Raw genomic sequence first — 16,829 nt, 5'->3', positions numbered from 1 at the left:
GCTGAACTGAAAAACCTGGCCCGGGAAACACACAAACTTTTGAATACGTATCACGCTTTACATCCACGAAGTGACATCGACAGGTTGTACCTGCCAAGAAAAAAGGGGGCGGGGGGCTATTGCAAATCCAACAAACTATAGAAGAAGAAAAACGAAGTTTGAATGATTATGTAAACCAAAGTACAGAAAAATTGCTGCAGGCTGTGAAAACGGAGAACAGCATAAAAACAACACAAACAAAGGCAGAATATAAGAAAAACAGCTGGATGAGAGATTAAATATATGAAAAACCACAGCTTTGCATGAACAGCACTTAAAAAACATTGAAAGAAAATGTGATGACAAGTTGACATGGACATGGCTTAAGATGGGAACTATCAAGAAAGAAATGGAAGGTTGCTCAAGAATAAGCACTACAAACTAATGCCATGAATGCGAAAATACAAAAATCCACTGACAACCCAAACTGCCGAGTTTGCAATAATAAAGTCAAAACTGTTTCACATTTAATATGTGAATGCAGCAAAATAACACAAACTGATTACAAAGCTAGATATGACCAAGTTGCTAAATTAATTCACTGGTCATTATGTAAAAAATATGATTTGCCTGTATCCAGAAAGTCATGGGAACATAAAGTGGGAAAAAGTTATCGAAAATGAGAAGGTGAAGATCTTGTGGGACTTTCGAATACAAACGGATCGTCATTTGGAGCACAACATGCCAGATCTCACAGTTGTAGAGGGCCGAAGTGTACAGTTTATTGATATTGCTGTTCCTGGAGATGCCAGAGTCGAAGAAAAAGAACTAGAAAAAATAATGAAATATTACAACCTGGCCATCGAAATTACATGGCTATGGATGAAGCATGTAGCAGTGATACCCATTGTCATCGGGGTACTTAACACCATGTCCAAGAATTTTACAAGATACATCAACAAATTGCAGCTTCCTGCAATAACACCAGCGGAACTGCAAAAAACTGCGCTACTCAGAACACCTTAAATTTTAAAAAGGTACTTGGTTGATATCTAGGATGCAGGCAGCAAACCGTATCAACCATTAGCACCAGTCACTGGTATTTGTAATGCATTTTTGAATGTTCAGTTGGCTGAGTTTCATGTTTAATAATAATCTTTATTGTCATTGTATAAAATGAATGCAATGAAAGCAGTTAGCAACTGCTGCTGAACTTGTATCCCAAATAATGTCTTTGCAGTCTTTTCCAACCATCAGATTGGTTTGGCTTAAGTTTCTTTTACTTTTTTCCCACTATGCCCAAAAATTATCCAATAGAATAGAATAGAGAGTGAAATTAGAATAGAATAGAATAGAATAGAATAGAATACTTCATTGTCACTTTGAATGTACACTAATCGGCATACAATAAAATGAAACTTTGTTGCATACAGCTGTCAGAGGGTCACCACTTCCAATATACACTACATAACCATGAAATAATAAATAAACACAAAATTATGCATATACCCACATATATTATATGACACAGAGAAACAACGCAGTCTAGTTTGGATGTGTACATGTAAATGGCGAGAAAAAAGACTTGCGAGTTTACCAGACGAATGGCCTCGGGAACAAAGCTGTTGCAGAATCTGGTAGTCCTGCTAGATAGAAAGAGTCTGTATTTCCTTTCCATAATTTATTTCCAGTACTCTAGTAATATGGAAAGAAGAAAAAGAACAAAAAAAAGAAAAAAGAAAAAGAGGAAGGAGCAATTAGATCAGTCTACCCCAGGCAATTAATGGATCCAATGGGTTTTCACAGAGTATTTGAGGAGTTTGAGAGCTAGTGAGCAATTTGATCAAGATCCATTGGAATAAGAGAAGAACAAGGAAACTTGTGCTAGAGTAACCTCTTCCCTCGCACAGAACTGCTGCAGCTCCTTACCTTCCAGAATAGCTCATGGAAATGAAGAATGATGAAGCTAACCAGATCATGATTGGAGGGGAAGACTCATGCGGAATCACACTGGACAGTGGCAATCAGTGGCAAAAGGGACATATTTTGTTGCTTTTACTATGTTTGCTGAACTTTATTCTAGCAGCCCCTTTTTAAGGTGACATTTCCCCTTTTAAGGAAGAATTCTTGCAGCTGTTGGCAAATATCAATATAAATAAATAAACAAACAAACAAAAATATAACATACAGTTGAATTTTAGTTGGACGGAGTTAGGGTTGGAGATGGCAGGAGCTTTGTTTGAGGTGATCTGGGCACTGAGGAATCAGGGCTATTTGTAATGTCAAGTTTGCCACTACTCAATTCGATCTCTGCCCTTCATGGTTGGTTAAGATTTCTTGCAAGGTGACAAGAGGTTGAATTCAAGCCATAGTATTTTTAGAGGGAGAATGAGGTGCAATTATTTTGGTAATTTTAGACCGGCCTGCAATCTTCTCTTTTTAGAAGTAGATAGAGCTGAGGTGGCGCAGTACTGCAGGCCACTTCAGCTGACTGCTATCTGCAGTTCGGCGGTTCAGATCTCACCGGCTCAAGGTTGACTCAGCCTTCCATCCTTCCGAGGTGGGTGAAATGAAGACCCAGAATGTGGGGGCAATATGTTGACTCTGTAAACCGTTTAGAGAGGGCTGAAAGCCCTATGAAGCGGTATATAAGTCTAACTGCTATTGCTATTATCTGGGTCTTCGGCTGTTGGATTTCAGGCCAAAATCCTGCTTCAAGCCTGGATGCAAGAATGGTCCTCTACTGCTCCTCTAGGGTGTCACACCATTCCCTGCTTTACAGCTGATCTAGTAACTGAAGGCTATCGGGAGAAATAGGCTCAGACTGAATTCACCCGATAGGATGGCTTGAGATTTTGGGTAACTGATTATAAGGAAATTGCCCTGATTTGTAGCTCAATCAGCAGGCTACAGTTTTTATTTTTATACAGTTAAATTGTATGTACAAATTGTGGTCATTCCTGCATTGGAAAGCTCAGATTCACAATCATTTGTGCCTTAGTCACTCCTATTTTGAATATTTTAAAGTGCTTTGGAGGGGTGCACCTGGAAAGAATTCATTCACAAGCCAAAACTTGAGCAAAATGTGATGGCCAGGGCAATGGCAAGTGCATCATGACACATTGTTTTATGACTATAGTGCTTTGGAGATTTCATTGATTGCCTGTTGGCCTCCTGGTGCATCTTAAGATGTTCATTGTCACCATTAAAAGCCTACATGATTCTAGACTAGAATCCCTCAGGACCACTTTCCTTTGTATTTATCTGCCCATCCAACAAGTTCAGATAGAATCAGCTCCATCCAAATCCCTTATTTAACATGTTCCTCTGGTGGACCCTCAAAAGTAAATGGGTTTTCCGTTGTTCTTGTTGTTGTTGGTCCTATATTCTGCAAGTACCTCCCTATGGTGATTCAATCTGTTCCTTCCATTGTGCTTTTAGGGGAAAAATGTTAAACCTTATTTAGCACATGCTATGTTGTCAGTGGAATCACTTATGTGTATGACTGCCTATCTTTTTGGTTTGTTATTTTAATATTACCATTTTTGTTTGAGTTACGTGTGGGTTTCACAAGCATATGTTGCTGTTGGTATAGCAACACCCCTGAAGAGTTTTATCTTTGTTATAATATATATGACTGTCGTAGACCAAATTGAGCGCACGCGTTGAAACATGGCCAATTTTATAGTTACTGTTCTGATGTGTACCTCCATCAATAGACATAACTGCTACCAAGATAAGTACATTGTTGGACTTGTTCCGTAGCCTGGACAAGGACCGTTATAGGCATATTATCCTGAGTACTTTCAATTTGCATAACTTGTTCTTTTTAAGATTTATACAAAAGCCAATCTTTTTGGCCTCAGTTTCACCAAGCAATGCAATGTCATCCACAAAATCTAAATCTGTTAGATCGGGTGTTGCCTAAGCCCTATGCCAAAGCTAGGGTTATCCATTGCTCTATGCATAATGAAGTCCATGGAAAAGAGAAACAGGAATGGTGATAGTATATACTCATGTCTTACTCCTGTATTGATGTTAAAGAAAGCTGTGTTGCCAGGTTCCGTTTGTACCTAGTAGCTAGTGTTATAATACAGACTCTAAAATGTTTACAAAATGTTGAGGAATACCAAAGAACTTTACGATATTCCATAATGATACGATGAATTGAGTCAATCAATTTTTTGAAGTCAATAAAATTGATTACTTTTGGCTTTTGGAATTCTAAGCTCTGTTTGATGGAAGTGCACAGCCCAGATGATTAAACAGTTAAATGTTTTCCAACAATGCTGCTTGAGAAGAATCCTCCATGTCTCATATCATGACCACAACACAAATGAAAAAGTACTACAAAGATTAGATTAAGAACACCTACTGAGAACTATGAATGTCGAATGCGGCTTGTTGGCCATATATTACATATGCCTAAAGACCTGGGGACGTGTCTCAGTGGCTGACGCTTAGCTTGTCGATCAGAAGTTCAGGGAAGAAAGGAGGTAGGGAGGGGAGGAGAGAGGGAGAAGAAAGTGATGGATAAAGTATAAATATGGTGTATGGAGAGCAGAAGAGCCAATTGTTTTTTGGGAGCTGATGGTAAGATGAATTGATGTAAACATTTAATAATACAACACAATATTGGCTATGTAATAGTACACATGTGATTATATGTTATGAAAATGAAAAAATAAAAAACTTTACAAAGGAGAAGTCCGGTGGTTTGAATCCCTAGCGCTGCATAATGGAGTGAGCTCCCGTTACTTGTCCCAGCTTCTGCCAACCTAGCAGTTCAAAAGCATGTAAAAATGCAAGTAGAAAAATAGGGAACACCTTTGGTGGGAAGGTAACAGCATTCTGTGCACCTTCGGCATTTACTCATGCTGGTCACATGACCACGGAGATGTCTTTGGACAGTGCTGGCTCTTCGGCTTTGAAACAGATGAGCACCGCCCCCTAGCGTCTGGAATGACTAGCACACATGTGTGAGGGGAACCTTTACCTTTACCCAAAGACCTGCGTCCAAAAATTGTACTCCATTGGATGCTTCCCTGAAGGAAAGACAAAACGATGCCGGCCTTGGAAAACCTAGCACCAAACAGTTAAGGAAGATCTTAAGATAATTAATATCCCTTGGGATGATGCTGAAGATGCTGCAAATTATTGAAACCACTTGAAAACACTTGCTGCCCAATATGCTTTGTACAGGAATTGATGATGATGATGATGTGTGTGGGTTTATTATTTTTGAGGAAATTGATCTTTATTTTATGATGATCTGAATTGTCATCTGCCCAGAACCTTTGAGAATAGGCTGCATGCAAATATAATAAAAATAAATTATTTTATGTCAAGAAAATATTCTGGGGACAACTAAATTGGAATTTTTACCAAGATAAGAAGGGGAGGTTTTTAAATATTCAGATTTACTGTAATGAATTAATGTACTGTAAGATTAAATTGAAGTTTAATTCCATGTACTTTTGCCATCTGTTTCTTTCTTCTGATCCTGCCAGAGTTTGAAGGGCAATCCTTATTCCTAAAAGATTTTGGGAAGGCTTAACTGGGGAAAAATGAATGTGTTCAAGGATACAAAAAGTCTCTGCCTTATGTTATAAATTACATTACTGTAACTAAACAAGCTAATTGCCTGAATTTATAAAATAAACTGACTTATTAGCTGCATATGTATCCATGAGAACTTAGCCTCATGCCTGTCCTGTGAACCCACCCCTTTTTGATTTTAGATGAATCTTGATTATGCCACATTATGCCTTCCATTTCCCAAGTATTTAGTTCAAATTGTAACCTCTGCATTCTCCTGTTCCTTGTTTTGTAGATCTTAGATAAGCTGCTGGACAGGGAAAGTCAGACACACAAACCTCAAACTCTGAGTTCTTTCTACTCATCCAGCAAGCCTACAGTACCTAATCAGAAATCTCCTTCCAAACATGCTACCCAATCAACTGCACCCATGCAGCATCTCCCAGGAACATCTGTTGCACAGCAGACAGGGGTACCGCCTGCAGTCCAAAGCAACCCTTCTGAACCCTTTATGGACAAGACAACCCAAGGTATGGATAGCCGTGTCCCAGGACTCTTCCAACTGCAGTATATATTATACTGTATATACTCGAGTATAAGCCTAGTTTTTCAGCCCACTTTTTGGGCTGAAAAAAAGCCGCCTCGGCTTATACTCGAGTCAGTGAAAAATTTGCCCGAAATGGAGGAGAAAAAGGGGCGGGGCCATGCCGCTGGGTGACACTCGTGAATGGCCCAGTGCCCCTGTGAGTTTCCCCTCCCTCTGTGTCAGTTTGCCGCGCAGCGCGCACCGCACCATCCCCCCTCCTCACGTTCTAATGTAATGCAGGGCTGTCTTACGATTCCCCTTCCTCCCCCTCCTGCCGCTCTGCAACGATGTCCCACCTCCTCCTTGTTATGGCAAGCAGCCACATAGCGATGTCCCACCTCCTCTGGTACAGTGATCCAATGATAGGAATCACTGTGCCGTGTGTCATAGGAGGCGGGACATCGCTCCCGCGGCTGCACGGGACATCATCATCACAGCGGGACATCAGCATCATGAGGTGAGTGAAGTATTTCATTAAATACACCGCTAGTTTACTGTTTTTCTTTGAAATAAATATTCAAAAACATTATTGGTATCTATTTTTATTTTTGAAATTTACCGGTAGCTGCTGCATTTCCCACCCTAGGCTTATACTCGAGTCAATAACTTTTCCAGTTTTTTGTGGTAAAATTAGGTGCCTCGGCTTATATTCGGGTCGGCCTATACTCGAGTATATACGGTACATTAATATACTACACGTTAAGCAGTATTTTTTCTCATTTGGGAATAGGGATGCCGAATCAGCCTGTGAATATCTACCCTGACTTTTAACTTTCAATATTTATGTAGGAAAGGAACTGAGTTTTGGCGATAGCATTAATACGGATCCTTGTTTGCAAATGGTCTTCCTCTTACTGCCTTTCTAAGTGACCCTTTGTGCTTCCCCAGAGAACCCTCAGAGATCCCCTTGCGACCCACCTGTTGAGTCCAGTATCTTAAAGCAAGAAGGGAAAGTCCCTAGCCGAATAGCTCTTGGAAGCAGAGGGGGCTACAATGGAAGATGCTGGGGTTCACCAGTCAGACAGAAAAAGAAGCACACAGGTAACTTGGGGCTGGACGTCACATCTCTGCTACTGGGTGGAGACCTGTGATGGTTCAGAGGTAAAATTTTGCAAGTGGGCACAACATTGAGGCAAAGATTGCCAGCCAGCGGGCAGGTTCTGGCTGACATCAGGTAATATTTTAATGAAAAATGGTTTGTTCGTTGATTATTAATGGAAAACCCATATGAACTGTTAATAATATCCTAATTCTCTAGATGGACTTGTTGAAGTTCAAAATTAATTAGTTAGCTTATCTTTTTTGTGACCTCAGGCTTTGTCTCCCTCTTGCCAGTTTTAAGGATGCTAAAATGTCCATGAAGATAAAATATGATGTGATATGTAGAGAGCTATACAAGTACATATTTTAATGAAGCCATATACATAGCAATAGCCCTTTGACTTATAGTGCTTTGTAGTGCTTTAGAGTCCTATCTAAGTAGTTTACAGAGTCAGCCTCTTGCCCCAACAATCCGGGTCCTCATTTAACCCACCTTGGAAGGATGGAAGGCTGAGTCAACCTTGAGCCGATAAGGATCAAACCCCCGGCCGTCAGCAGAATTAGCCTGCAATACTGCATTCTAACCACTGCACCACCATGGCTCTGATAAAGTGTTCCTGTTGGAGGTAGACTTGCAAATACAGTTGCAAGAAAAAGTATGTGAACCCCTTGGGATTATGTGGAGTTTTGAATGAATTGGTCATAAAATGTGCTCTGAACTTCATCTAAGTCACAACAATAGAAAAACACAGTCTGCTGAAAATAATACTACACAAACATTAGATGTTGCCATGGTTTAATTGCACATAACATGTAAACATTCACAGTCCAGGGAGGAAAAAGTATGTGAACCCTTGGACTTAATAAGTGGTTGACCCTCCTTTGGCAGCAATAACATCAACCAAACGTTTCTTGTAGTTGCAGATCAGACCTGCACAACGATCTGGAGTAATTGTGGACCACTCCTCTTCACAAAACTGTTTCAGTGTAGCAATATTCTTGGGATGTCTGGTGTGAATCGTTCTCTTAAGGTCATGCCACAGCATTTCAATCAGGTTGAGGTCAGGACTCTGGGCCACTCCAGAGGGCGTATTCTGTGCTGTTGAAGCCATTTTTGTGTTGTCTTACTTGTATGCTTTGGGTCATTGTCCTGTTGCATCACCCATCCCCTGCGGAGCTTTAGTTGGCAGACAGATGGTTGTACGTTTTCCTGCAAAATGTCTTGATAAACTCTGGAATTCATTTCCCCATCAATGACAACAATCCGTCCAGGCCCTGAGGCAGCAAAGCAGCCCCAAACCATGATGCTCCCTCCGCCATGTTTTACAGTGGGGATGAGGTTTTGATGTTGGTGTGCTGTGCCTTTTTTTTTCCACACATAGTATTGTGTTTTTTTCCCAAACAACTCAATTTTGGTTTCATCTGTCCACAGTATATTTTGCCAGTAGTGCTGTGGAACATCCAGGTGCTCTTTTGCAAACTTCAAACGTGCTGCAATATTTTTTTTTGGACAGCAATGGCTTCCTCCGTGGTGTCCTCCCATGTACTCCATTCTTGTTTAATGTTTTCCTTATTGTAGATGTGTCAACAAAAATGTTAGCATGTGCCAGAGATTTCTATAGGTCTTTAGCTGACACTCTAGGATTCTTCTTTACCTCATGAAGCATTCTGCACTCTGCTCTTGCAATCATTTTTACAGGATGACCACACCTAGGGAGAGTAGCAAGAGTGCTAAACTTTATCCATTTGTAGACAGTCTGTCTTACCGTGGACACATGAACATCAAGGCTTTTGGAGATACTTTTCTAACCCTTTCCAGCTTCATGCAAGTCAACAATTCTTGATCGTAGGTCTTCTGAGAGCTCTTTCCTGCGAGGCATGGTTCACATCAGACAGTGCTTCTTGAAACCAGTAAACCCACAACAGGTGTGTGTTTTTAAAGGGCAGAACAGCTGTCGGCAACACATCCAATATCATCACACTGATTGGAGTCAAAGTTGGCTCACTCCTGGCTCCAATTAGCTCTTGGAGACATCATTAGGCTAGGGGCTCACATATTTTTTCCTCCCTGGACTGTGAATGTTTACATGTTATGTGCAATTAAACCATGGCAACATCTAATGTTTGTGTAGTATTATTTTCAGCAGACTGTGTTTGTCTATTGTTGTGACTTAGATGAAGTTCAGAGCACATTTTATGACCAATTCATGCAAAACTCCATGTAATCCCAAGGGGTTCACATACTTTTTCTTGCAACTGTAGCTAGCTGAAGCATGAATTTCTTATCTGTAACTTTGCAATTATTACATTTGTAAATTAAATAATGATATGAATTATTTTTCTCCAAATTAAGAAAGTGAAGGGACCCAAAGTATAGATTAGTAAGGATTAAACCCATAAAAATCTGCAACATCTCTCTCCTCTCTTTTCTTTCTTCTGTCTCTCTCCCTTTCCCTTCCCCCCCTCCGTCTTTCTCTCTCTCACACACACAGACCCAATGCCATATGAATGTGTTTTTTTCAATCAAAAACAGCTAAACATATTTTGAGTTTTCTACATTAACAAACTTTTAATAATTTTGCTGCATAAAGAAGTCAGACTATGGTAAGAAATAGATGGAGAATGTTACAAGGGTTTATAGAATTGTGAAACCTGGGGCAGAGTTATCTATTGGAGAGTCAGTTTGGATAGTGGTCAAGTCATTATCCTAGAAACTGGGAAACCATGAGTTCTAGTCCCACCTTAGGCAAAGCAGATGGGTGAACCTGGGCTAGTTCTTTTCTCTCAGCCCTAGGAAGAAGGCAGTGGCAAACTACTTCTAAAAAACTTTGCTAAGAAATCAAGTCTCCAAGAATTGGACATTATTGGATGGAAAGAAAAAGAACATCTATGTTAGCATAAATTTGTATAGTCTGTGAAGTTGATTGTAATTTCTTTTGGTGCTACCAAATTATGTATCATAATTTTATTTATATATTTATAAATAAGGAAGTAAGTATTGCCTCCAATCTTTTGGTGAGCAGGGAATTTTGCCTGTCTATTGCTGTAAATAATGTTCACGATTTGGCAAATAATTAGCTGAAGTGAGTAAGGTGACTCAGTTTGGCATATAGAAAGACACAAGAGTCAAGCTTGTATATTTCCATATGCTGAAGAGAATTCTTTGATAAGCATCAATATTCATACCTCGGTAACTGACATTACACTGTTGCAAATCAGAGCAGTATAATTTCCTGTAATGCTTCCTAACATGACATAATTTAAATTGAGAGGCACCAGAAGCTCTCAAACAAATGGTGTCTATTTTCTAGTTTCTGATTTGAACTTAACTGCAGAATACTCTGTATATTGAAAAAAGGAGATGGATTCCATATTGTGGTCTGATTATGTTGTGCCCTCTAAGCTTGCTTACTATTCTCATTGCCTTGTAGGAATGGCAAGCATTGACAGCAGTGCCCCAGAAACCACCTCTGACAGTTCTCCCACGCTCAGTCGGCGCCCCCTGCGAGGGGGCTGGGCAACTACCTCCTGGGGCCGGGGACAGGACAGTGACAGCATCAGTAGTTCTTCCAGTGATTCCTTGGGTTCCTCTTCTTCCAGCGGAAGCCGGAGGGCCAGCGGAGGGGCACGCGCAAAGACTGTGGAGGTTGGGAGGTGGGTGCTGCTGCTCATCTAGAATTGTGCATTTATGGGACAAACATTTCCTGGGTCTGACCTGCATTTGGTCTAAGAAAGAGTCTCCAAAGCAGCAAGAGACTCAGTCAGAAATTGGAGCCTTGTTATCTTTTGGAGAATATCTCAAGAATATTTTATTTGGGTTCTACTTCAACTTGTTCCATGGCTCTTTTATTTTTCTTTCTTCAGATACAAGGGCAGGCGACCGGAGAGCCATGCCCCCCATGTCCCAAATCAGCCCTCGGAGGCAGCTGCTCACTTCTATTTTGAGTTGGCCAAGACAGTTCTCATTAAGGCTGGGGGAAACAGCAGCACCTCCATTTTCACCCATCCGTCTTCTAGTGGTGGCCATCAAGGGCCTCATCGCAACCTTCACCTCTGCGCCTTTGAGATTGGACTCTATGCATTGGGGCTACACAACTTTGTCTCACCAAACTGGCTCTCTCGGACTTACTCCTCTCATGTCTCTTGGATCACAGGTGGGGATAGTATCTGCATGAGCTTTTCCACATAACGTACCTGTCTTATTTTTAAGAAGCCCATAATTGAAAACCCTCCCAAGTGGTTTCCTACTATAACCAGTGGTTCTCTGGAAGTCTTATCAGTACTTTCCTAGCACAATTTGTACAACACAGGAAGGGCTGCAGAGTGGGAAAAGTAATAGCTATTATAATCCACTTTTGATCCTTTTGCTGGAGAATTCTGGGAGTTCAAGTCTTAAAGTTGCCAAGTTTGGGGACCTCTGATCTATTGTGAAAAAGATTATTGTGAGTGATGGGGATAATGAATTTGCATAGGATCACCATATAAATATGTGGAAGCGTGCACTCCTCCAAAGACAAATAATAACTCTGAATCACCCTGAATCTTGTTGAATATCTGTTCAAAATCTGATTTTTGTTAGTCTTTAGAAACAAGTCCTGTGTAGTCAAATAAAAACAGCTTTGAGTTTGAGCAATCACAGTTTATAAAGCTTTAGCTCTTTCTGTCCTAATGAAGACATTTGGTCCATAACAATGTTTCTTAACTTTTTTTGCCCATGGTCTCCTTCTGATTTTTTTCTCCTGCGGCCTCCCTCTTTAGCTCCCGTTACTGCATTCAGGATAATAACTGATGTGTTTTTCCAACAAAGCAATAACACTTGTTTTTCTGTAGCCCCCTTAGTGTGTGCAGTGCTCCCCTGTTAGATGCTTTTCATAAGTGGGACCCTTGAGATATCCTAGGGCCACCAGGGCCATAGGCCTCTCCCCCAGCCTTTGAGAATTGCTCATCTAGAAGATGCTTAGATATTAATATTATCTTGATTCTAACATGAATAATTACAATTTGCTCTTAACAAAACTCAGGCAGCCAGCAAATTCGAAGAAAACACTGCTTCTAGAAAAGGGGAGGGTTTGGGGTTTTTGTTTTGTTTTTGTTTTTTTGCCATTACTGAAGTTGCTAGATTGACTTCCTGCCCTGTGGCAAGAGGCAGGATTTACTGGAGTTCCTGTCTCAAATAAGAATAAATACAGTGGCCAAGATTTTTCCTGGGAAAAGGTGGCTGAATGGACAGGCATGAGCCCACTTTCTTTCCTCTTTCCGCATGTGGGTGAATATCATAGCTGAGAGCTGGTTAGATACATAGACAGCCTGGGCAGACTTGAGCTTTCTTCCATATGGAGATGAATGTTGTGAAAACAGGCTTCTAACCTGCTACGCAACTTCTTGTGCAATGTGAGAAGCATTGTGATGTGTATGTTTGGTTAAATTGGAATAGCAAGAACGTACAGATATCACTTGCTATCTGGACACCAGAGAAATCAACTTTTGAAAACTCTCTTTCTTCCTATAATACATTTCTTAAGTCCCTGGGAGAGTTAACACTTTTTGTATCAGCTTTTCGTACTGAAAATCATGGTCTTAATTCAGTGACTGACTATTGCGTTTCAGCAACATACTATAGGAACTCTTTGGTGCATAAGGGGAGAGAAAAAGGTGGGCCTGATCTGCTCTAAATCAGTACGGTAGAAGTGGGCAATATAGCTACAAGTTTTAGGTGGGAGTGGTCAGGTACCTCATGTAGGAGATTGAATGGCAGAATTTGGTCAGGTGCAAGAAGTATCTGCATGCATTCAGAGCTGTGGAATTTTGGCAACAGACACTGAGTTTTCCAGAGTCTGTAAAAAGGAAGCATATGGTAGCAGCAGGAAAATGGGCCATACATTGCCTATTTCTAGCCTCTATTCAGTCTGATTTGGTTCTTAATGCTGTCCAAGATGCTTTCCTTTGTAATGATGTAATAATTTAATTACTGGAAAGAATTAAAAGAGATTACTTAATATACAGACCTAATATATGACTATCTCTCTTCTGCTCTTTTCTCTGGGCTCTAGGGCAAGCCATGGAGATTGGCAGTGCAGCCTTGAACATCTTGGTGGAATGCTGGGATGGACACCTAACTCCCCCAGAAGTGGCATCGTTGGCTGACAGAGCTTCAAGAGCTCGGGATTCCAATATGGTGCGATCAGCTGCTGAATTGGCATTGAGTTGCTTGCCACATGCACATGCCTTGAACCCCAATGAGATTCAGAGAGCCCTGGTCCAGTGCAAAGAGCAGGTGAGCAAGTCAGATGTCTTTGATCCACTTCAGCACCTAGCAAATACAGGCATCAGCCTCGCTTTTTTATGGCATTGTGGAATAGGGCTGAAACATGGGCTACTGCGCTTCTTGAATAAACACATCGCTATGTTGTTGAGAGCTGATCTCCCGTTTTTCAGTTCTTTAGAGCTGCATCTCTCAAGAGTGAAATTATGACAGTCTAACAACTTCACTGTTGTGGCAAAATCCTTCCTCTGTTGTTTTATAAACTGAATTAAAACAAATAAGAAACAAGCAAGTTAGCCAAATACATAAAAATACTGAAGATAATAAACTGATTTTATATTAATTTTTCTTCAAAGCTTCTTGTGTAAAAGTAAATTGTTATAAATCCTGCAGAGCCATGTATTAGATCCTGAGACCTTGTTTGTGTGTTTATTTTCCAGAAATGGTATAGAAATAGTCCTAGATTTACAATAATTCAGTTAGTAATTGTTCAGAGTTATAGTGGCACTGAAAAAAGTGACTTAACAATGGTCCTCGTAATTAAAAAGTTTGCAGCATCCCCACAATCAACTGATCACAATTTGGGTGCTTGGCAACCGGCATTTATTTACAATGGTTGCAGCATCTCCAGGTCTTGACTTCCAACAAGCAAACTTAATGGGAGAAGCCAGATCACTTAACAACTGCATGATTCACTCAACAATTGCAATTATTTGCTTAGCAATTGTGGCAACAAATGTTGTAAAATTAAGTATGGTTCACTTAACAACCATCTTTCTTAAATAAACTGCAAATTCTGGTCCCAATTATGGTTGTAAATCAAGGACTACCATTTTGGAGCCATGAGCAGATTAATCATTTCCACCTCTACACTCTGTGCATAATTATTAGGCAAGTGAATATTTTAATCGTACCATCATTTTAAAGCATATTTCCACCTCCAAGCTGTATAAACTTGAATGCTTAGTGGATATAAGCATATCAAGTATGTGTATTTGTGTAATGTGGCCTAAGAAAATCAACAGCCTATATGTGCATAATTATTAGGCAGCTTCTTTTCCTCAGGAAAAATAGGCCAATAAAGAGATTTAACTGACTCTGAGAAGTCAAAAATTGTAAAAAGTCTTTCAGAGGGATGCAGCACTCTTGTTAAGATATTTGGGCGTGAAAACAGAACCATCAAATGTTTTGTTGCGAATAGTCAACAGGGTCACAAGAAACATGTTGAGAAAAAAAAAGATGCACATTAACTGCCAAAGATTTGAGAAGAATCAAATGTGAAGCTACCAGGAACTCATTATCTTCTAGTGCTGTCATATTCCAGAACTGCAACCTACCTGGAGTGCCCAGAGGTACAAGGTTTTTAGTGCTTAGAGACATGACCAAGGTAAGGAAGGCTGAAACCCTACCATCACTGAACAGGACACATAAGTTGAAACGGCAAGACTGAGCGAAGAAATATCTGAAAACAGATTTGTTGAAGGTTTCATGGACTGATGAGATGAGAGTGACTCTTGATGGACCAGATGGATGGGCCTGTGGCTGGATCTGTAACAGGCACAGAGGTCCATTTCAACTCAGATGTCAGCAAAATGGAGGAGGGGTACTGGTATGGGCTGGTATTATTAAAGATGAGCTAGTTGGACATTTTCGGGTTGAAGATGGACTCAAAGTCAACTCCCAAACGTACTCAGTTTTTAAAAGACACTTTCTTCAAGCAGTGGTACAGGAAAAAATCTGCATATTTCAAGAAGACTATGATTTTTATGCAGGACAATGCTCCATCGCAGGCACTGAAGTATCCACTGTGTGGCTAGCCAGTAAAGGTCTTAAAGATGAAAGAACAATGACATGGCCTCCTTCTTTACCTGACCTACACCCTTTTGAGAACTTGTGGGCCCTTCTTAAATGGGAGATTTACAGTGAAGGAAAATAGTTCACCTCTCTGAAGAGTGTCTGGGAGGCTGTGGTTGCTGCTGCACAAAAAGTTGATTGTCAACAGATCAAGAAACTGACAGACTCCATGAATCCAAGTCTTATGACTGTTACTGAAAAGAAGGTGGCTATATTGGTCACTAGTTATTTTTGTGAATTGTCAGAAATGTTTATTTGTACATTTTGAGTTGTTTATTATTCTCAATTTAACAGATGAAAATAAACGAGTGATTTTTCATTTAGTTGCATAATACTTCTACACACTAATAGTTGCCCAATAATTGTGCACACATAGATATTCTCCTAAGAAAGCCAAAACCTCACCTTTACTTTCTTAAATATTCAGGTTTGAGGTTTATTAACATTTTGATTTGACCAAGAGCACTGTAGTTGCTCAATAATAAAATTTATCAGCCAAAATACAACTTGTCTAATAATTGTACACACTAATAATTGTCTTTAATAATTTCATGCAGATAACAAAATTGAGCATTCAGTTGTTTTATACTTCCATCCTTTGTTCAGCAGAATATTATACTAAAAATTCTCTTTTTCCTTCAGATTTTCATAATTGCAATATATTTTTAATTTGTAGGGACTAGTTATCATTGATTCATTTTGTTCAGCCAGAGGGCGAGGTAGCTGTTCCCTTTGCAATTCAGGAGCATGAAAGCCACATGCTGGTCTTTTCCATGCCTGCTTGTTTTGTACTGCTAATTTTGCTGCCTTGTAGCCCTTAGTTGTATTTCATTCTAATAGTTATTTCTAAATGGTCATTTCTGAAGGCTCCTATAAAAACCTTGAATCAATGTAGCTTTTGAATTTTCAGGATAATCTAATGTTGGAGAAGGCTTGCTTGGCTGTAGAAGAGGCAGCCAAAGGCGGCGGAGTTTATCCCGAAGTTCTGTTTGAGGTTGCTCACCAGTGGTACTGGTTGTATGAACAAACGGTTGGGGGAACTCTTGCCCAGAGGGAAGGAGCAACAGGCTGCAGTGCAAATGGAGCCCGGGCGTCGTGCGAAACAGTCCGTGGAATACCAGACGCCAGAGTGACATCGGAATCCGCTACAGTAACAGTGGCTGCTGCGGTGACAGCAGCAGCAACAGTAGTGCCTGTGATCTCAGTGGGGTCAACCATATACCAGCAGCACACTGTGGCAGGACCAGCAATGGCACACGCCCACACCCAAGGCCTGCACCCCTACACCACACTCCAGACCCACATTCCTTGCAATCCTCAATACATCGGCCATCCTCTTCAGCACATGCCACGGCCAGCAGTCTTCCCAGTGCCTGGTTCTGCTTATCCACAGGTAAGTTGTTTGTCTAGAATAAGTACTTTGACTGTGGCACATCGACTCATCAGTGCAAATGACAAGAACTAGGCAATGGCTGGGCAGAAATAGCATTTTACTTCTTTTCCAATTTGCGAGCAGGGATGTTGGGAGCAATTTTGTTGTTGTTCAAGGGAAGAAACGTTCTCCAACCA

General features: G+C 40.5%; 1 protein-coding gene across 4 annotated transcripts in view; it reads left to right on the top strand.

The window, feature by feature from the left end:
- The window catches only part of ZSWIM8 (zinc finger SWIM-type containing 8), an 85,336-nt gene that overhangs the window by 54,418 nt on the left and 14,089 nt on the right, over window positions 1-16,829 (top strand). For all 4 annotated transcript variants that reach the window (XM_032231482.1, XM_032231481.1, XM_032231480.1 and 1 more), the window contains 6 exons: window positions 5,813-6,047; window positions 6,992-7,144; window positions 10,576-10,798; window positions 11,009-11,298; window positions 13,195-13,418; window positions 16,171-16,653. In XM_032231482.1, coding sequence (XP_032087373.1) covers window positions 5,813-6,047; window positions 6,992-7,144; window positions 10,576-10,798; window positions 11,009-11,298; window positions 13,195-13,418; window positions 16,171-16,653 — 1,608 coding nt within the window. The remainder of the gene's footprint in view (window positions 1-5,812; window positions 6,048-6,991; window positions 7,145-10,575; window positions 10,799-11,008; window positions 11,299-13,194; window positions 13,419-16,170; window positions 16,654-16,829) is intronic.

Source organism: Thamnophis elegans, chromosome 15, assembly GCF_009769535.1.
Source record: "Thamnophis elegans isolate rThaEle1 chromosome 15, rThaEle1.pri, whole genome shotgun sequence".
In the NCBI taxonomy this organism is placed as follows: Eukaryota; Metazoa; Chordata; class Lepidosauria; order Squamata; family Colubridae; genus Thamnophis; species Thamnophis elegans.
Note: the sequence above shows the minus strand (reverse complement) of the source record. Positions and strands in the feature narration are given on the sequence as shown.